General features: G+C 40.1%; 1 protein-coding gene across 1 annotated transcript in view; it reads right to left on the reverse strand.

Annotated features, from left to right (window-relative positions):
* The window catches only part of SCAI (suppressor of cancer cell invasion), a 151502-nt gene that overhangs the window by 48545 nt on the left and 81423 nt on the right, over window positions 1-21534 (reverse strand). Inside the window, exons 4-6 of the mRNA XM_047768385.1 lie at window positions 3648-3743; window positions 2712-2798; window positions 1292-1390 (exon numbers count right to left, since the gene is read on the reverse strand). Of these exons, the coding sequence (XP_047624341.1) occupies window positions 1292-1390; window positions 2712-2798; window positions 3648-3743 (282 nt within the window). The remainder of the gene's footprint in view (window positions 1-1291; window positions 1391-2711; window positions 2799-3647; window positions 3744-21534) is intronic.

Consider the following 21534-nt stretch of genomic DNA (forward strand, 5'->3'; position numbering starts at 1 on the left):
GAGCCACATTGGTGGACTATGCTGCAGCTTGCAGCAATGCCAGATCCTTAACTTGCTGAGCGAGGCCAGGGATCAAACTCGTACCCTCATGGATTCTAGTCCGGTTCTTAACCTGCTGAGCCATAGCAGGAACTCTCAGATCTTTTATGCCTGAACTTTGTCTCCCAACAATTCTTGAAATGCTAGCAATAAAGATTTTCCAGCAGATCCTTGATTTCTTTAATATTTTATCCTTATCTGGAATCTACCAAATACGCCTGGGATTCCCACAAAAAGGTAACTGTCTGATAGGAAAAGAGTACACTTATACAGCATCTTTCCTTTTTTCTTCTCCCACTCAAGCACTGACCACACTGCCAGATACATAGTAAGTGCTCAAGTGATTACTATTAGGAATGAATGACCTCTACATCATTTTTTTTTCCTGACAATGGAAAAAAATGACATGTCTGCAAAATGGTACCAGAAAATTCAAAACAGCATTACAGCCTTTCCTTTAGTTCTACATGACAGGGGTCAAAAGGCTTTTGACTGCGTTGAATTAAGATGACACAGGCTAAATAAAGGTTATTAGCTAAGCCCCACTTTGGGAGCTGTTTCTGTTCCATGAAACTTCAGGTGACCCTAATATCTCATTAAAGAAGAAAAAAAAAAATCCACTCTTCTTTTGTTGTCTGACTCTACGCTGGTATTGTGATATCTGTTCCAACAGCTCTAACACATATTGCATTTAGGTAACATACCTCTCTAGGCTTCAGAAGGCCTAGCATAGGAGTTCCCATTGTGGCTCAGCAGATTAAGAACCTGACTAGTATCCATGAGGGTGCAGGTTTGATCCCTGGCCTCACTCAGTGGGTTAAGGATCTGGCGTTGCTGTAAGGTGCGGTGTAGGTCAAATTGGATCTGGTGTTGCTGTGGTTGTGGCGTAGACCAGCAGCTTCAGCTCCAACTGAGAACTTCCATACGCTGCTGGTACAGCCTTAAAAAAGACAAAAAAGAAAAAGCCTAGTATATAGCAGCACTCAGTAAAGCCCATTAAATGAATAAAAGGTATGAACAAGCGTGTGCTCTTCTGAAGTTCCTTCATGGCACAGTAGGTTAAGGATCCAGTGTTGTCACTGCAGTGGCTCGGATCAGCTGTGGTGAGGGTTCGATCCCTGGCTCAGGAACCTCTGCAAGTGGGGGGCACGGACAAAAAAAAAAAAAAAAAGTGCTTTTCTGCATAATTTCCACACAGACTAGAAATTCTAAGTGTTCTATCTTCCTCTTTCTAAAAACAGTAGGTGCATACCTGTCCTCTTTATTGACTTGAGAATAATACGATCTCTGTCTGATTGCAGAATAGAAGGAGAAAGCCTCATTCAGATAGCTGGTCTCAGATGTGCGTAGGCTATGAGGGAAAAAAAAAAAAAACTTTAAATTTGAGAGTGCCTCAAGCTCTTCAAAACCACGATAAATACTTGTACAGTTATTCCTCTGTTCCTTTACTCCAGGGGATGGTGATGACGATCCTAAACCTGAATCAGCAAAGCAACAATCATACCACCCTTAAGAGTGTGTAAAAATAATAATAATGATCATTTAAATAATACCTCCCCCTTCTCCCAAGTCGTCTTTGATGGCCACCCAGAGACAAATCATTCTCATTCTCCAAATAGGACTGCATTCAGTCAAATCCTTCCACCCAGGACCAGACTTTTCATGACCTTCCCCAAGTCCATACAGAGTCATTTGTCCCTTGGCTCATTTCTTTCGTTTTTTTCCTTAGAGGACTCAGAGATGCAACAATCTGTATTAATCTTCTGAGGATGCTAAAGAATTAGATTTTCTGCTTAACATTTCTAGTTTGTTTGTGTTTTTAGCTGAAGTATAGTCGATGTATAGTAACATTTCTAGTTTTACAAGGGACTTCTTAAGAAAACACTCCACCCGGGAGAGTGATTTTAATGATGGGAATCGGGATGGCCTGCCAAAAGTCAGAAAGAGGAAGGAATTTTCTGGCCTATTACATTACAAATGGTCCAAGCCTTTTTATGAAATACCTGATATCACTTAATGAAAATGAGATTCAGATTCCTAAAAGGAGTTCTCTTCTTTCCTTGACTCATGATTGGGACTAAGTAGATGTTACTGCTTTACTGACTTCACCTCACCTTTCAGACACATCCTATGAGGATGAATTTTAAAGTATCCTCCTGAAAACCACTCATTCAAACACAGAAATTATGATATGTCTCTGTACAGTATCAAGATTCAAGCAGAGGCCTTAAGAACCATAAATTCATGTAGTATTTATCTTTTTTTGTTTTGTTTTTTAAAGCCGCATCCATGGCATATGGAGGTTCCCAGGCGAGGGGTCAAATCAGAGCTGTAGCCCCTGGTCTATGCCACAGCCACATATGCGGTCTACGCCAGATCTGAGCCGCATCTGTGACCTATACCACAGCTCACAGCAACACTGGATTCTTAACCCACTGAAGCTGAGCCTTTGAAGCAACTAATGTCACTTTGATTGTGGAAGGTCGTTTTATAATCTGAAGGTCATTTTGATCATCTTGATCAAATCATGTTGGTCAGGATGATCTGAACTACTAGGATTTCATTGTAACTCCTTAGTTTTCCCTCCTATCAAGTAAGTATCTATGTATACTTCCGCATGCTATTTTCAAATCAGGACAATGCTTTATTTTTACCATTTGCAGTTCACTTACTAATAGTGGTAGTATAGCTGCCCAATCTTAGACGCAATTTCCCCTATTTGCCACCGCTTCAAGCCGTACCGATTATCCAAGACTTGTCTGTTTTACAGAGGAGATAAGAAAATAGAAATAAAAGACTATACATTTCAAAAATAACCAAATCTGTTAGTAGGGTAAAATATCACCCAATTTATCAGGAAATTTTGAATACACGAATTCGATTTCATGAATTTTTCATGAGATTTCAACATAATCATTCAATTAAATTCAAAACGCATTTATTACATGTCTATTTAAAGTAACCCGAAATACAACAAGATAAAAAGAAACTTCCCTGATGAAAATTAGAAGCAACACTCCCCAAATTGCTCTGTCCAATCCCAATACCTATTTTATTTTATTTATTTATTTATTTTTGTCTTTTGTCTTTTTAGGGCTGCACTCGTGGCATATGGAGGTTCCCAGGCTAGGGGTTGAATTGGAGCTGTGGCCATTGGCCTATGCCACAGACACAGCAATGCAGGATCCCAGCAATGTCTGTGACCTACACCACAACTCACGGCAACACCGGATCCTTAACCCACTGAGCAGGGCCAGGGATGGAACCTGCATCCTCATGGATACTAGTCAGGTTCGTTAACCACTGAGCCACAGCAGGAACTCCAACAACACCTATTTTAGAATGAAACCATGAATCAGTCTACCTATGTTAGAATTAATCTGCATCATTTCAGATATGATATTGTCTTTAAAAATCCGATAACACTGCATTTTAAAACCTTAACTAAGTAGGAAGAAAATAAATTTATTTTCGTTTGGGTCATGAAGATGAATACATTAAAATGCACCAAGAGATAAAAGGCACGGAGGTAACAAAGGTCAGAACTGTGACTAATACAAAGTGGACCCTTACTCTCCTTTAACTACAAAAATACAAAAATCCTTTACCGATGCTGCTGCTGGAACTTCCAGAGTTTGGTGTAAACATCAAAAGTTCTTCCAAAATAGGACTGCCACTGCTTCTGCCCATATTGTGGCAAATCTCTGTAACAACAAATAAACATATATTAATTTCGAATCTTTTACGCCATTTGGAAATTACGTATTGGGATGATATAAATGATATGTTTAAAGCATTTGCATTCAGGCTTTCCTATTTTTTTTTTTTTAAGTCACAGTTTTTAGAGTAGAAACAGTTCTATTCCTGGGGTCCAGGGCACAGTCTTTCCTGTTCTTCTCTGCGACTTCTGATAGCTCATTAGTAGTCTCCTCTGTAGATGCCTCTCCCGTGAGGTCTCTAGCACTGCCTCCCCCCTCCCTGGGCGATCGTCTTCATACTCCCTTACATACTGATAACTTCCATATGTTTGTCATCAGCTAAGAACTCTGTACTTGGAAAACACTGCTTTAGGGAATAGATCTAGAAACGGATGTGCAGATGGCATTGTTCTCAATTATTCTATCCCCTCCTTGTAAATAGAACTAGACACCCTTATTCTTGGGCCTGGGGACTCACAGTACCTCCCTTAGAGATAAATACTTCCCTACCATACACACACTGGGCCTGGCCACATAACTTACTTTGGCCAATGAAATGTAATTGTAAGTGATCTGCAACATGCCTGAGAAGATTTAAGAGGTATTACAAGGCTCAGCATTTTTTTTTCTTTTTTGCTTTTTTAGGGCCACACCTGTGACATACAGAGGGTCCCAGGCTAGGGGTCGAATCAGAGCTACAGCTGCCAGCCTACACCACAGCCACAGTGATGCCAGATCCAAGCCGCATCTGCAACCTACACCACAGCTTATGACAACACCAGATCCTTAACCCACTGTGCGAGGCCAGGGGTTGAACCCACAACCTCATGGTTCCTTGTCAGATTTGTTTCCACTGCGCTACATCGGGAACCCTTGGCTCAGCATTTTCACTCTTCCCTCTCCTAAGACCAAGATAGGGCTGGCTGCTCCTCAGCCTGGAACACAGAGTAAGACACATTTAATGGAGCCGCAGAACTGCAGATAGGGAATTCCCGTGGTGGCTCAGTGATAACTAACCCGACTGGTATCCATGAGGACTTTGGATCCCTGGCCTCGCCCAGTGGGATAAGGATCCAGTGTTACCGTGAGCTGTGGTATAGGTTGCAGAGGCAGCTCAGATCTGGCATTGATGTGGCTTTGGTGTAGGACAGTGGCTGCAGCTCTGATTTGATCCCTAGCCTGGGCCCTAGCCTGGCAACTTCGATATGCTGCGAGTGTATTTAAAAAAAAAAAAAAAAAAGAACTGCATATAACTTTGTGGCTAACATGGGAGCTGGAAATAAATCTCTATCGTAGTAAGGTACTAAAATTTTGGAGTTGTCACAGCAGCATTATTTAGGAGAGACCAGTACAGAAACTGGTACCAGGACTGGGTTATTGCCGTAAGAAATACATATATGACACTGCCACTGGGACTGAGCAGCAAGTAACTGGTACAAAAGGCTAACATAATACAGTGGCAAAAATGTGGAGTTCCAGTCGTGGCGCAGGGGTAACAAATCGACTAGTATCCGTGAGGAGCAGGGTTCGACCCCTAGCCTCTCTCAGTGGGTTAAGGATCTGGCATTGCCATGAGCTGGGGTGTAGGTCACAGAAATGACTCAGATCTGGCAGTGCTGTGGCTGTGGTACAGGCCAGCAGCTGTGGCTCCGATTTGACCCCTAGCCTGGGCAAGCAAGGCCCTGAAAAGCCAAAAAAAAAAACCAAAAAAAACATTTGCCTGCAATAATTTGGAAAGTAGATAATTTGACTAATAAATCTGTAGATTTATACAAAGAAGCCAAGAAACTGTATGCTGTTAGCTGCACGTCACAAAACACGAGAAAGAGATGAACTCAGAAAAAACTAGCTGCAAGCAGGGTTGAAAAGGAAAAGAGAAAATTCCACAAATTCTAGAACTCTCAAGATTGAAAGATATACAACAATCCCTAATACAAAAGTGTACGAGACACAATTGAGAAAGGCAGGCTATCACTGCCACTTAAGACAGTCTCATCCCCAGGGCAAAACCTCTGCAATTCTCAGTCTATGACGTGACTTCTCATTTTATTGATGATTTTTTAAAATGAGCAGTTATCAGATTTATCAATCTTCACCTTTAGTGTCTAGTGATTTTTCTTTTAAAAGAAATTTGTCGATATGTCTTTTTAATTTTTTTATTGTTGATTTACATTGGTCTGCCAATTTCTGCTGTACAGCAACGTGACCCCGTCATACATATGTATACACTCTTTTGCTCACAGTACCTTTCATTCTGTTCTAGCACAAGTGATTGGATATAGTTTCCTGTGCTATACAGCAGGACCTCATTAAATATAGTCTTTTAAAAGACTTAAAGTTTTGCCATTCCAATTTAACTCTTTAATATAACCAAAGCTGAGTTTCAGATATGTATTACAAATCCTATATGAATAATTTTTTAAATTATATATCCTTCTGACAAATACGCTAGAACCAGAACTGCAGTCACCAGTTTTTCTTTAGGTTTGTGTCTCACGGCTTGTTTCTATTCCACTGGTGTGTTTTTCTATTTCTTCGTTAGCATTTTTTGTTAATTACTATAGTAAGTCTGGCATGTTTCTTCTTTTTCAGGAGTGCCTTTGCTTTTCTGGTTCCTTGTACTTGCATACAAATTTTAAAATCAGCTTATCAGGGAGTTGCCGTTGTGGCACAGTGGTTAACGAATCCGACTAGGAACCATGAGGTTGCGGGTTCGGTCCCTGCCCTTGCTCAGTAGGTTAATGATCCGGCGTTGCCGTGAGCTGTGGTGTAGGTTGCAGACGCAGCTCGGATCCCGCGTTGCTGTGGCTCTGGCGTAGGCCGGTGGCTACAGCTCCGATTCGACCCCTAGCCTGGGAACCTCCATATGCCGCGGGAGCGGCCCAAACAAATAGCAAAAATAAATAAATAAATAAATAAATAAATAAAAATAAATAAAATCAGCTTATCAAAGTTCTACCAAAGGGGGGGAAAAAAGGTCTAATGGGAACTGAATAAATCTAGAGATCCATTTGGGGAACTGACTTTTTAAAGTAATTTGTAGTGTCAATAGCATCTCTTTCCATTTATGTTGAAAATATCGTCACTAAATAAACTTTACAATCTTTTCCGTAAAGATCTAATATTTCTTGGTTCACATTACTGCTGACATTTTAATTTTTGTTGCTTTTGTGAAAAGTACCTTTAAAGTTCTTTCTTTAAAAAAATTTTATGGTGGAAAGTTTCAAACATATACAAGAGCAGAGAATAGGACAACGAATTCTGATGTAGTATCACCAGCTTCGCAGATAAGGGCCAAATGCGTCTTCTTGGGGCTGTCAGATAAAATGCAGCGTTTTTGCTGTGGGCTCCCTGCTCCTCTCCATCATCGTTTACCTCTGTGCTACCACCACTGTCGACATCAATCAAGCCCCTGTGATCAATACCATCAGTTAAGCAGTGCAGTCTCTATTTCAGAACGATCCGTATTACCCAAATGTCTACCAAAATACAAAATAAAGGAAATACTCAAATGTTTAGCAGCAAAAGGAAAGACTTTTAAATGTAACTTCTCTCATTTAACCTAAGTTTAACACTCAAGAAGAAAAGAAATTCTTTCTTTACTTCCTATAACCAAAAAAGCTGAATGTTCTCGGTAAACTTTACCTATCTATAGAAATTCGATGTAAGTATTTTTTATGTTGTTTTGTCATTTTGGAGGGAGAAATGAATATCATTCCAGATTTTCCATATACCCACTGGCATGGTATTTGCCTTATTTCCTAATGTAAAAAATTTACACTCATTATATCATTAACATTTTCAAATATATATGTATGTATGCATATATATATATGCAGCACTGTACATAATACACATACATGTTTTTAATTGGCAGAAAGAGATCACACACAAACTTGTTATTTACTTAGTGAAGGACATACTGATTTCATAGAAATGAGATATCTACAGAACAGAAACAAATGTAGTTTCTATTGCACCAGTAGGGTATCTTGTTATTGGTGACACTTGCACGACAGTTAGGAAAGGGGTATTTTGAAGACACTGGATGCAAGGAGAAAGCCTGGTTACTACATACAGAATTCTATCAAGTACTAGTTATTATGACGGCCAGAGAAAGTCAGGTGTAATATGATCTCTACAATCGAGGAGCTTATTATTTTGTTAGAAAAGACAAATACATATACAGAAAAAGAGAAAAAAGGACATAAATACTGGATTATATGGTACTGAGTCAAAGTAATAGAAGAGTGTAGAAAAGAGACACATTTGTGGGGCTTGAGGAGTCAGGAAAAGCTGCATGAAGAGAAAGATTTAAATTGGCAACAGAGAAAGATCATCAGAGAGAGAAAGAGAGATTAGGTATATACAAGAAAGAAAGGCAATTCTAAGCTAATAAAACTACAGCACAAGCCTCAGCCAGACCTCACTCATGCACATGTGGACAGCTAACAGTGGGTGGCATCGGGGACATCTAGCGGCAGGTGGCTAAGGTGCTGGGTCACGTGTTTCTCATTATCCAACAGGCTAGCCTGGGTCTGTTTACAAGAGGTTGGATGAAAGGATCCCAAGAGCAGCAAAAGAGAGGGCAGCTCTATTGTGCATTTTTGTTTTCAAATCTTTGCATCGTGTTTGTACTGTCCCATCAGGCAAAGCAAATCTCATAGACATGGATATGGGGAAGGGAATGACTTTTACAAACAATCTATCACAGAGATCTTACATTTTTCTTTCTTTCTCAACTCTGAAAATAATGTCTCTTAGAAAACAAAGATAGTATATGGCATATAAAACAAGAAATAAAAAATACCCTACTGCTTATCTCTTCTAGTCCTCAGAAAAAACCGCCATTAAAAATGGCTGTTCTATGCACACTTAAATATATATGTAAATTTTTCTATTATTTTACATTAACAGGATCAAACTATATAATGTTCTATAACATGCCTTTTTAATTGAATAATATATCAGGTTTCTTTAATGCATATAGAATTATGGCAATGCTTACTCTGCATGAGATAGCATAATGAACCAATTTACTTAACCAAGCCCCTCCTGATGGACATTTATATTGCTTCCAGTGTTTCCCTGTCATAAAAATAATACATAGGAGCTTCCATGTGGCTTAGCAGTTAAGGATCCAGCATTGTCGCTGCAGTGGCTCATCTCGCTGCTGTGGCTTGGGTTTGATCCATGGTCTGGGAACTTACATATGCTGCAGGCACAGCCAAAAGGTCAATAAATAAAAATTTTTTAAACGCTACAATAAACATCTTCATATTAAGAAACTTGAAAGGTTATGTGATCTAGTAGAAAGCACATTCCTATAAGTGGAATTAATGAGTAAAAGAAGATTGGTGTTTCTGTACTAGACATTAAGACAATGAGCAAAAAAGCGAAAGGTTTTCCTCCTCAGAATTTTAAATCACTACCTTACAAGAATGAGCTAGAAATTCCAGTTAAAATCTATTTCCATTATCCTTATGATAAGCAGAAACTCATTTCCGATTACAGAAGTTAACTACAGATACTAGTTTCCACATTGACTGCAAGTTTTTATCTTTTTTATGTCTCCATAGATCTCTAGTGAGCTGTTGCGTTAGGAAGAGCTAATCAGTCATTTTTAAATTGAAGTTGTTGCTAGAATCTTTAAGACTCTTATCAAAGAGCTCCTGCTAGGAAGACTAATTTATATAAAAGCATTAGGCAGCAACATCGACTTCATGAGAACTGACAACTTTTGAGCTTCTTTACTATAAGTCTCAAGGCAAATTCTCAAGTAAGCATTTGCCTACAAGTTCCTTTGCATTTCCAAAACAGACACATGTAATAAACCTCAATGATACATCTTGTTAAAGGAGAAAACAGAATTAGAACTCAGTGTTTTATTTCATGACTCCATAATTTCAAGTGTTCGGTGGAAAGAGAGTTTTAGGGTGAGGGAATTTTCTATGAGGGCTAAAAGCACATAAAAAGTGATCTCTAAAGGTTAGAATAAGGCTCCAGACATAAGTTGTAATATGTATTTTCTGATTTATAGCTGTACACAATGGTTACTGTCGTTAAAACAATTTAGAGCATCTATCACTCCAGTCTAAAGACTCATCTATAAAGACAGCCAATTTCTTTATCAATTATAGGGTTTAAGTTTTTTTTTTTAACTTCCTAAAGGCTAAGTTTCATGATCACCCTTTTTCTAATTAAACATATCATAGAATCTAAAATACAAATCACTCTAAAATGATTAGAGTCTAAAATAAACTAAGGTACTTTATAAAGAGTTTCAGATAAATTCTTCTACTATTCAGAGCTTGACTCTGGTTTTAAACTCTGAATATATCATGTGGTCTTTATTAGTGTCAGTAGAGATGGGAAATTAATGGTCCATGGAATTAAATTAAATGGGGCTGTGTGAATTATCCCATAAGCTAAATGACCCTATATTTCATATTGTCCAAAGACACCAATGTTATAAAATGGCTGCTCATATTCTTTAGAGGAAGTTGAAAGTATGACACTAATCTCACTTTTTTTTAAATTCTCAACTCTATCTAAACAAAAGTTGGGAAACTGATTAAACCTACTTCTCAAAGATGTTTCAAATGTAACTTTGAGAAGTCAAAACTTGGAAAATTTTCTTCCAGGTTTCTACAAATCAAGCGTCTTTACTAAACTGAATTAGCTGAGATCACTGATGCCTACCCACACCTAAAACCCAAGTTCAAGAGACACTATTCCATCTTTCTCTCGGTCCTCCCTATGGCAAGACATGACTCACCCCTTCCTCATCATCTTGTAACTGCTCTTTCTAAGTTTCTTCACTGGCTTCTCTTTTCTTAGTCTGATTGTCCTGAAATGCTTGGCTTCTCCAGCACAGTAATGTGCACGTGTAAACACACACAGAGACACAAACACACACACAAAAGAGGACCAGAGAGTTTCAGTGAGCTGCCTGGGAACTCATGGCCAGTAAATCCTTGAGCTATGACTGAAACTCACAATCCTTCTACCCTGTAATCCAAAGCTATCTCCTCTCTATTACAGGGAAACACAACCTAGATTTTGATTCCACATTAATAAGGTCCCTTTCTGGGAGCTCACTCTTGGGAAGCTGTTGACCTCCAATAAGTCAAAAACTCAGGAGTTCCCGTCGTGGCGCAGTAGTTAACGAATCCAACTAGGAACGATGAGGTTGCGGGTTCGGTCCCTGCCCTTGCTCAGTGGGTTAACGATCTGGCGTTGCCGTGAGCTGTGGTGTAGGTTGCAGACGCGGCTCGGATCCCGTGTTGCTGTGGCTCTGGCGTAGGCCGGTGGCTGCAGCTCCGATTAGACCCCTAGCCTGGGAACCTCCATATGCCGCGGGAGCAGCCCAAGAAATAGCAACAACAACAACAACAAAAGACAAAAACAAAAAAACTCAGACTCGTGTCCTTACAAGCAGGAGGAACCTAGGACACACATGCTCAAAGGGATGACCACACTAGGACACAGCAAGAAAATAGCCATTTGCAAGCCAAGGAGAGAGGTCTCACAATGAACCAACCCCACCAACATGCTGACCTTGGACAACCAGGCTCCAGACTGTGAGACAAAAAATTTCTGTTGTTTAAGCCACCCAGTCTGAGGTATTTTGTTATGACAGTCCTAGCAAACTAATATAGTAACTGAAAAGGTAAGCTTCAAATCCCAAAATACAGGTGGCAGGAACACATCACCAACAGTCCAAAAGCCATCAGCATCTAGACAGGAAGAAAAAAAAGAAACTATGGGGTGAGTTCCCTGTGGCTCAGTGGGTTAGGGACCTGGCTTAGTTATTGCTGTGGGTCTGATTACAGCTGTGGTGCAGGTTCAATCCCTGGCCCAGGAACTTCCCCAGCATACCTCTGGTGCAAGCCCAAAAAAAGAGAAAGAAAAAACAATGGGGACATAGCATGGCCTGTGAAGACTGGCACTCCAAAGCAGCCAGAGTGTATTCACCTCAGAGCACAGTGCTCCATTTTGAGAACAGAAGCTGAAGTGGGAGGAATTTTGCTTGAGCCAATAGCCACGTGTGGCTACTGAGTAATTTAAATGTGTCTAATTTGAACTGAAATGTGTGAAAGTGTAAAATATTCAGTGTACTTCAAAAACAGCACAAAAATAATATGAAAGATCTCGTTAAATTGTCTTTTTATTCATTACATGTTCTAAGAAAAAAATTTTTTTTGGCTGTACCCATGGCATGTGGAAGTTCTCAAAGCCAGGGATTGAACCTGCACTGCAGTTTCGACTTGCATCACAGCTGCAGCAATGCCAGATCCTTACCCACAACACTACAGGGGAACTCTCAAAAGAAAACATTTTGAAAAAGAAAAAAAATAGTTTGGATATACTGAATCAAATAAAATATAGTGTTAAAATTAATCACTTTAAAAAATTTTTACAATCTGGCTACTAGAAATTTTTCTCTCTTTTTTTTGGTCTTTTTAGGGCGACACCCGAAGCACATGGAGGTGTTGAATCAGACCTGCTGGCCTACATCACAGCCACAACAATGCACTATCCAAGCCACGTCTGTGACCTATACTACAACTCACAAGCAACACCAGATCCTTAACCCACTGAGCAAGGTCAGGGATCGAACTTGAAACCTCACTGTTTCTAGTCAGATTTGTTTCCCTGGGCCACAACGGGAACTCCTCCTAGAAAAATTTTAAATCACATTTGTGGCTCACATTACATTTTTATCAGTCAATGCTTCTCTAGATCATGCGATCAAGACATCTACTGCACCCTGGTGGCAGTCTACCCCAACTGCAAGTGCCACTGTTTTCAGTGGTAAACCATATAAAACAAAAGCAGATTATTGCAAGCTTGTACAAATAGTTTAGGGCATTATCTCTGAAATCATCAGCCCTCTTAGTGCAGCTGGCAGCACATCAGTCTCTTATTATCTCTGAAATAATACACACTTTACTATTATCTGTCTGCAGAACTTTGCCTCTGGGAAAGTATTAATTTTTTGAAGGAGGAAAAGGAAGAGAAAAGGGAAAAAATAGAGAGGGAAGAGAGAGGGAGAGAGCAAGGGAGGGAAGAAAGAGGACGGTGGGAAAAAACTATCAATTTTTCAGTTATCCTTTCCCATTCAGAAACAAGGGCATCCTAAAAATAAGCTGTTAAAGAAAGTATTGTAAATGATTTCTTTTTTTAAGTTACAATTTTTTTTTTTTTTTTTTTTGCTGCACTCATGGCAAGTGAAAGTTCCTGGGCCAGAGGCTGAACCTGCATCACAGCTGCAGCAATGCTGGATCCTCAACCTGCTACACCACAAGGCAACTTCCTGTCGATTTCTTCTTTATTTTGAAATATAAGGAGCATGTTGAATACAATTTTCTGTCACTATTTTAATTTAAGATGATTACATTTCACTTTGGGGTGTGTGTGTGTGTGTGTGTGTGTGTGTGTGTGTGTGTGTGTGTGTATACACCTCCAACACTTACTTTGGCTTTGTGTATTTGCTCCTCTGGCGTTATATAATTAGTGATTTGGGGGCCTCTGCTTTTAAAAAGTCATGGATATTACTGGTAGACCCAGCTGCATATCTCAAAAACACATCTCAAGATGCTGCCTTATATAATCCCTCCAAGTATTCCATTCTGCTTTGACAGTTTTAGTCACCATGGTAACAAGAACCCTGCAAGCACTGAGGCTTTTGATCATTTTCTGGTGTTATTCAAAGCTATTTCTAACATCATTCTTACTTCATTACTGCTGTAATGATATGCAAGAGCTATCATAAGCAAAAGACCATTCATTTCATCCATCTCACTCTCTAGACTATGTTTTCTTACACAGTGAATGGAAAGGAGAGTTTATTTATTATGCACATATTATAAGAAGGTCTTTGCTTTGCTTTGCTTTTTTTCTTTTTAGGGCCGAACCTGAGGCATATGGAAGTTCCCAGGCTAGGGGTCAAATCGAAGCTGCAGCTGCCAGCCTACGCCACATAGGATCCAAGCCACGTCCATGACCTACACCACAGCTCACAGCAACACGGGAGCCTTAAGCCACTGAGTGAGGCCAGGGATTGAACCCGCATCCTCATGGATACTAGTCAGGTTCGTTACCCACTAAGCCACAACGGGAACTCCTATAAGAAAATATTTTCAGTCAAAAAAATTCTCCATTATGATATTCATGACTGCGAAAATGAAAAGGCTCTGATAACAGGATGAATGGCTTAACATGGATAAGGCAAAAAGACACACCTTCAAGAGAAAAGATAAAGTTTACTATACCTGTGTAGGACACTATATAGATACTCAAGCCTTTCATGCACTAAATGCATCTTTTCACTCTGCTCATAAACCTTTAAAAAGTCCAAGTGAAAGAACACAAGGGAGCTGCTGTGGTGCTGTGTGTTTTTCTTTTGTTTAATGGCCACACCCACGGCATATGAAAGTTCTTGGGCCAGAGACTGAATCTGAGGCACAGCTGCAATCCATGCCCCTGCAGTGAACCATGAACCCACACCTCTGCAGCAACCCGAGCTGCTGCAATCAAATTCTTAACCCACTGTGCCACAGTGGGTATGTTCTATTTCTTTGTCCAAGTCCCCTGGATGTGTTCAATCTGCAAAAAAAATACACTTAAATGTACTCTTCTGCAAGTATATTACACTGCCATAATTAGTTTAATAATCAGTTTGTGAACTCAAGAGAAAACACAAAGAGAAGCTAGCCAATAGATAAGCACTTGAACAGTGAAGAAATGCTCAGAACCAAGGGCCCAATATTAAAAGCTGATGCTATTCCAGCCGCACTCCCACGCCACCTCTTCCCCAAGTTCCAAAGCTGGTCCAGAAGCACTATCAACATACTTCTTGTTCTCTGCAAGTAATGTGACCCTGTTTTCTATTCAGACCAACACAAACATAAACAGGGGGGACAACCAAAAAAAAAAAAAAAAAACCTTCCATTATTCCCAAAGAAATCTTCTCGGTTTCAGAAGAAATACACAAAAACTACATCAATGCTTGAAAGCAGAGAGGTGTTTAACTCCCACAGTCTGTGGAGAGGGAACCGGAGAGCAAAGTGGGGAAGAAGGCCCCACGCCCTCCACCCACCACCCCGGGCAACTCTGACACGGATCAGCAGAGACCTTCCTTCCAAGCGCTCTCCGGCTGAGGTCCACTGAATGGGCACTGACAGAAACAAGCACAGAAGACACACTCACATGCACCAGCCACTAGGAGAAAATCAGCCCCCGGAAGAAAGAGACCAAACTGGGCCCTAAGACAAAGGGTCCCCGCGAAAAGCTAATATGATATAGAGAATATAAATTTAATAGAGAATTCCTGAATAAAAACAAGATCATGGAAAACAAACTATGGTGGCAATTTGCTTTTTTCAATTTCACCACGTATCGTGGGCAACCCGTTTATTTATATCTCGACCGAAATCTTTTTACCACTTCTACATTATTCTGTGTGTGTGTATGTATCTGCGTATGTGTGTAACAGAGTTTTGTTTTGTTTTTTCTTCGTTTGGCCACGTCTGAAGCATATGGAAGTTCCCGGGCCAGGGATCAAACCCACACCACAGCAGCAACCTGAGCTGCTGCAGTGACAATGCTGGATCCTAAATCTGCTGCACCATAAGGAAAATTGTGAAACAGATTTTCTTTAAAAGGGAAAATAAAAAGGAAAAGAGTCAAAACACTAATCTCTCAGTAAAGCACAAATTTGTGCAGCCACATCTCTCTCAAAAACCCAAAAGCATCCAGAGAATATATACACTTTACTCACCACAGATAAAGCTTTTGTAGAAATAATTAAGGCTTGTTTAACATGAAGGGGATCCTTCACACAAAACACTGAAAATAAATCCCTAGTCGATTTGCTTACGTACTTCTTTAGGTCAAAATGTATCATTTTCAGTGCTGCCAAATTTTAAGATAGCACTTTAGGAAGGTACTAATCCACAGGTGGGAGACAATCAATAAATCGGTATAGAAAATACAGCTTTTTTTTTTTGGTCTTTTTGCCTTTTCTTGAGCCACTCCCGCAGCACATGGAGCTCCCAGGCTAGGGGTCGAACCAGAGCTGTAGCCACCCGGCCTACGCCAGCGACACAGCAACGTGAGATCCGAGCCGCATCTGCAACCTACACCACAGCTCACGGCAACACCGGATCCTTAACCCACTGAGCAAGGCCAGGGATTGAACCCGCAACCTCATGGTTCCTAGTCGGATTCCTTAACCACTGTGCCACGACGGGAACTCCAGAAAATACAGCTCTTTAGGTAGAGATTTATGATGTCTGCAAGTTACACACACATACTGACAGAATTACTGACCTAAAGAAAGAAGAGAAGGTTCAAGTTGGTAGGACTTGTGATTTTATCTACTGAACACTTCAGAGAACAAGAGTCAAAAGGATTAATTCTTTTTGGGGGGAGGGGTGCACCCACGGCACATGGAAGTTTCCAGGCTAGGGGTCGAATCAGAGCTGCAGCTTTGGCCTACACCACAGCCACAGCAACTTGGGATCCAAGCCGAGTCTGAGGCCTACACCACAGCTCACGGCAACACTGGATCCTTAACCCACTGAGCAAGACCAGGGATCAAACTCGCGCCCTCATGGATGCTAGTCGGGTTCGTTAACTTCTGAGCCACGAAGGGAACTCCTAATTCTTTTTAAAAATTGAGATATAATTGACATACAACGTTGTGTTAGTTTAAGGTGTACACCTCATGATTTGATATTTGTATATATTGTGAAAAGATCACCATGATAAGTCACGATAATAACATCCACCACCATATACAGCTACAAAAATTTTTCCTGTGATGAAAAAATTTAAGACCTATTTTTTTTTTACCAACTTTCAAATTAAACAATGTAGTATTATTAGCTACAGTCACACTTTACATTACATCCCCATGACATAGTTCTGTTGCAGCTGGAAGTTTGTACTTTTTTAACCCTCTTCACCACAGCACCCTCCCACCCCATCTCCTGCCTCAGGCAGCCACCAATCTGTTCTCTGTACGCATGAGCTTGGTTGCTTCTTTTGTCTGGTTTTTGGGGGGTTTTGTGTGTGTTCTTTTAAGATTCTATATAAAGTTACATCATACGTTATTTGTCTTTCTCTGCGTGACTCATTTCACTTAAGCAATATGCCCGCAAGGTCTATCCAGGTTGTCATAAATGTCAAGATTCCCTTTTTTTTAATGCCTGAAGAATATTCCATTACACACACACACTCTACAATTTCTTTATCCATTCAATGGACACTTACTTTACGTCTACATCTTCTTCTTCCTCTTTTTTTTTTTTTTTTTGTCTGTTTAGGGTCGAAGCTGTGGCATATGGAGGTTCCCAGGCTATCGGTCTAATAGGAGCTGTAGCTGCCGGCCCGCGCCACAGCCGCAGCAATGCAGGATCTGAGCCGTGTCTGCGACCTACACCACAGCTCATGGCAATGCCGGATCCTTAACCCACTGGGCAAGGCCAGGGTTCAAATCTGCAACCTCATGGTTCCTAGTCGGAATCGTTTCCGCTGTGCCACGACAGGAACTCCAACTTCTACATCTTGATTATTGTAAATAATGCTTCAGTGAACGTGAGGACATATATATCTTTTCAAGTTAGTGCTTTGATTTTTTTGCATAAATGCCCAGAGGTAGAATTGCTTGATTCTATGATAGTTTTAACTTTTTAAGGAACCTCCGTACCGTTTTCTGTAGCGGCTGCACCAATTCATCTTCCCACCAACAGTGCACAAGGGCTCCCTTTTCTCCAAATCCACACCAATACGTGGTTTTGTTCCTTCCTTTTCCCTTTTTCTTTTTTGGGCTGTACCTGATGCCGGCCTATGCCACAGCAACATGCAATCCAAGCTGCAACCGCGACCTACACCACCACTTGAGACATACCAGATCCTTTACACACTAAGCAAGGCCAACGATGAACTTGTATCCTCACGGACACTACACCAGGTTCTTAACCCACTGAGCCACGGTGCAAACTGCAATTTTTTTGTTTTTGATAATCACAATTATAACAAGTATGAGGTGATATCTCGTCGTGATTTTGATTTGCTTTTTCTTGATGATTAATGGTGTTTGGTACCTTTTCCTGAACCTGCTGGCCATCTATATGTCTTCTTTGGAAAAATATCTATTCAGATCCTCTGACCATTTTCTAATTTGATTGTTTTTTTTTTTGCTATTGAGCTGTATGAAAAGGATTAATTATTGAAAGCAATATAGTTTTGTTTTGTCATTTTTAGGACTGCACCTGCAGCATATGGAAGTTCCCAGGCTAGGGGTGGAATCAGAGCCGCAGCTGCCAGCCTACGCCACAGCCATAGCAATGTGGGATCTGAGCAGTGTTCTGCAAACTACACCGAAGCTCAAGGCAATGCCAGATCCTTTAATCCACTGAGTGAGGCCAAGGATCGAACCTGCATCCTCATGGATACTAGTTGAGTTCATTACTGCTCAGCCACAACAGGAACTCTCTCTCTCTCTCTTTTTTTTTTTTTTTTGTCTTTGCCTTTTCTAGGGCTGCTTCCTGCAGCATATGGAAGTTCCCAGGCTAAGGGTTTAATCGGAGCTGTAGCCGCCGGCCTACACCAGAGCCACAGCAACTTGGGATCCGAGCCGCGTCTGCAACCTACACCACAGCTCATGGCAATGCTGGATCCTTAACCCTCTGAGCAAGGCCAGGGATGGAACCTGCAACCTCATGGTTCCTAGTTGGATTCGTTAACCAGTGCACCACGATGGGAACTTCTCTCTTTTTTTTTAAAACTGAAGTATAGTTGATTTACAATGTTGAGTTCAAGTGTACAGCAAAGTGATACATAGACATATATGTAAAAGAATATATATATTCAGATTATTGTCCATTATAGGTTATAAGATACAGAATATATAGTTCCCTATGCTATACTATATGCTACACCTATATTCTTTTTTGTTTTTGTTTTTTTTTGCTATTTAGGGCCAAACCCACGGCATATGGAGGTTCCTAGGCTAGGGGTCTAATCGGAGCTACAGCCACCAGCCACAGCCACAGCAACACCAGATCCAGGCCACATCTGTGACCTACACCACAGTTCACGGCAATACCAGATCCTAACCCCCAAGGAGTGAGGCCAGGGATCGAACCCACAACCTCATGGTTCCTAATCGGATTTGTTTCCACTGTGCCATGATGGGAACTGCATATAACCTATATTCTATAGGTTCTTGTTGTTTATCTATTTTATATATAGTATCATATGTCTGTTAATCCCAAACTCCTAATTTATCCCTCCCCCACTTTTCCCCTTTGGTAACTGTAAGTTTGTTTTCTATGTCTGTGAGTCTATTTGTTTTGTAAACAAGTTCACTTTTATCTTTTTTTTAGAATCCACATATAACTGATATCATATGAATTTGTCTTTGTCAGATTTATTCACTTAGTATGATATTCTCTGGGTCCATCCACGTTGCTGCAAATGTCATTATTTCATTCTTTTTTATAGACAAGTGATACTCCTCTGTGTGTGTGTGTGTGTGTGTGTCTGCATTTGTGTGTGTGTTTACCACATCTTCTTTATCCATTCATCTGATGATGGACACTTAGGTTGTTTCCATGTCTCGGCTTTTGTGAACAGTGCTGCTATGAACATTGGGGTGCATGTATCTTTTCAAATTGGAGTTTTCATCTTTTATGGATATATGCCCAGGAGTGGGATTGCAGGATCATATGGTAACTCTATTTTTAATTTTTTAAGGAACTTCCACACTGTTCTTCACAGTGGCTGCAACAATTTACATTCCCACCAACAATGTAGGTGGAATCCAATATAATTTTAGTTGCTCAAGAATAAACTGAAATAGATATCCTAAACAAATTATAATAAATTTCTCTGACAATGAATAAACAGTCATAAAAATTAGATCTCACACAATTTTTTCATGTATTAGGGTTTCCTACTATTTCCATGGACACAATTTTATTCTGTAGTTAGTTTAAAAATAAATAAAATTTATGTTATAGTTTAAATGGCACTTTCAAAAAAGATCAAAATAAACTAATAAAATATATTTACACAACCGAAACAACATTTCAAAGAGAAGGTGAGGAGTTCCTGTTGTGGCTCAGCGGTAACGAACCTGAGTAGTATCCATGAGGATGCAGGTTCAATCCCCGGCCCCACTTAGTGGGTTAGGATACAACATTGCCGTGAGCTGTGGTGTAAGTCACAAATTCGGCTTGGATCTGGTGTTGCTGTGGCATAGTCTGGCAGCTGCAGCTCCGATCTGATCCCTTGCCTGGAAACTTCCACATGCAGCAGGTGTGGCCCTAAGAAAAGGGGAAAAAAAAGATGAAATAGGAGTTCCCGTCATGGCGCAGTGGTTAACAAATCCGACTAGGAACCATGAGGTTGCAGGTTCAATCCCTGGCCTCGCTTAGTGGGTTAAGGATCTGACGTTGCCATGAGCTGTGGTGTAGGTCACAGACGCGACTTGGATTCGGCGTTGCTGTGGCTGTGGCGTAGGCCAGCGGCTACAGCTCTGATTCAACCCCTAGCCTGGGAACCTCCATATGCCATGGGAGCGGCCCTAGAAAAGGCAAAAAGACCAAAAAAAAAAAAAAAATCATTTCTATTCACTAACACATCAAAATTTGTCCTGTCTATCTTATTTGAATACATAGGTAGAAATGCTAGTAAATTGTGGGTCAAATACAGAGTATCTAGTTTTTGAAAAAGGAACATAGCAAAAAATGTTGATATGAAATGACAAGATGAAACATGTTGGGCATATGATGGACAAACAAGATTTTCTGAAAATGCTGAGAAAAAAATAGAGATCAAAATCAAAAGAGAAGAGAGGGTTATAGGATTTAGATTAGAAATTCAATATAAGCATTATGAGTATAAACAAGAAGGAGAATTAAGGAACAAGCAAGAAAAAAGGAAAAATGAAAGAAATGCAACAATCGATTTTAAAAAACTTTTTTTCTGATAAAGAAATGCCTAAGAATTCACCATTTGCCGAAAATCAACACAAAATGGTTCACAGACCTAAATATAAGAACTAAAACCACAAAACTCTTAGAAGAAAACATAGGAGTAAATCTTGGTGACTTCAGTTTAGCCAATGATTTCTTAGATATGACACAAATGATGAAACAGAATGACAAGTTGGACTTTGTCAAAGTTAAAAGTTTCTGGGCTTCAAAGGGCACCAACAAGAAAGTGAAGAGATAACCCACGGAATGGGAAAAAACATATTTGCAAATCATTACATCTTACAGAGGACTTTTATCCAGAATATGTAGAAAATGACTACAACTCAAAAATAAAAAACTAGAGTTCTCATTGCGGCACAGCAGAAACGAATCTTTTGGGTGTGGACCTGAAAAGCAAAAAAAACCCAAAACCACTAAATAAATCTATTTGAAAAATGATCAAAGGATTTCTCCAAACAAGACATAAAAATGGCCAATAAGCACATAAAAAGACCTCAACATCATGAGTCATTAGGGAAATGCAAATCAAACCCACTTCCCACACACTAGGATGACTGTCATCAAAAAGACAGTAACAAGTGTGGGTGAGGATGTGGAGAAACTGGAACGCTTACACTGCTGGGGACAGAGCCTCCTTGAAAAAGTCTGCAAGTTCCTCTAAAGGTTAAACTTAGAGAACTATATGAGCAAGCAATTTCACTCATAGATAGATACCTAAGAGAACCAACATCGCATGTCCACACAAAACCCTGTACATGAATTCTCCATAGTGGTATTACTCAAAA

Source organism: Phacochoerus africanus, chromosome 2 (genome assembly GCF_016906955.1).
Source record: "Phacochoerus africanus isolate WHEZ1 chromosome 2, ROS_Pafr_v1, whole genome shotgun sequence".
Lineage (NCBI taxonomy): Eukaryota > Metazoa > Chordata > Mammalia > Artiodactyla > Suidae > Phacochoerus > Phacochoerus africanus.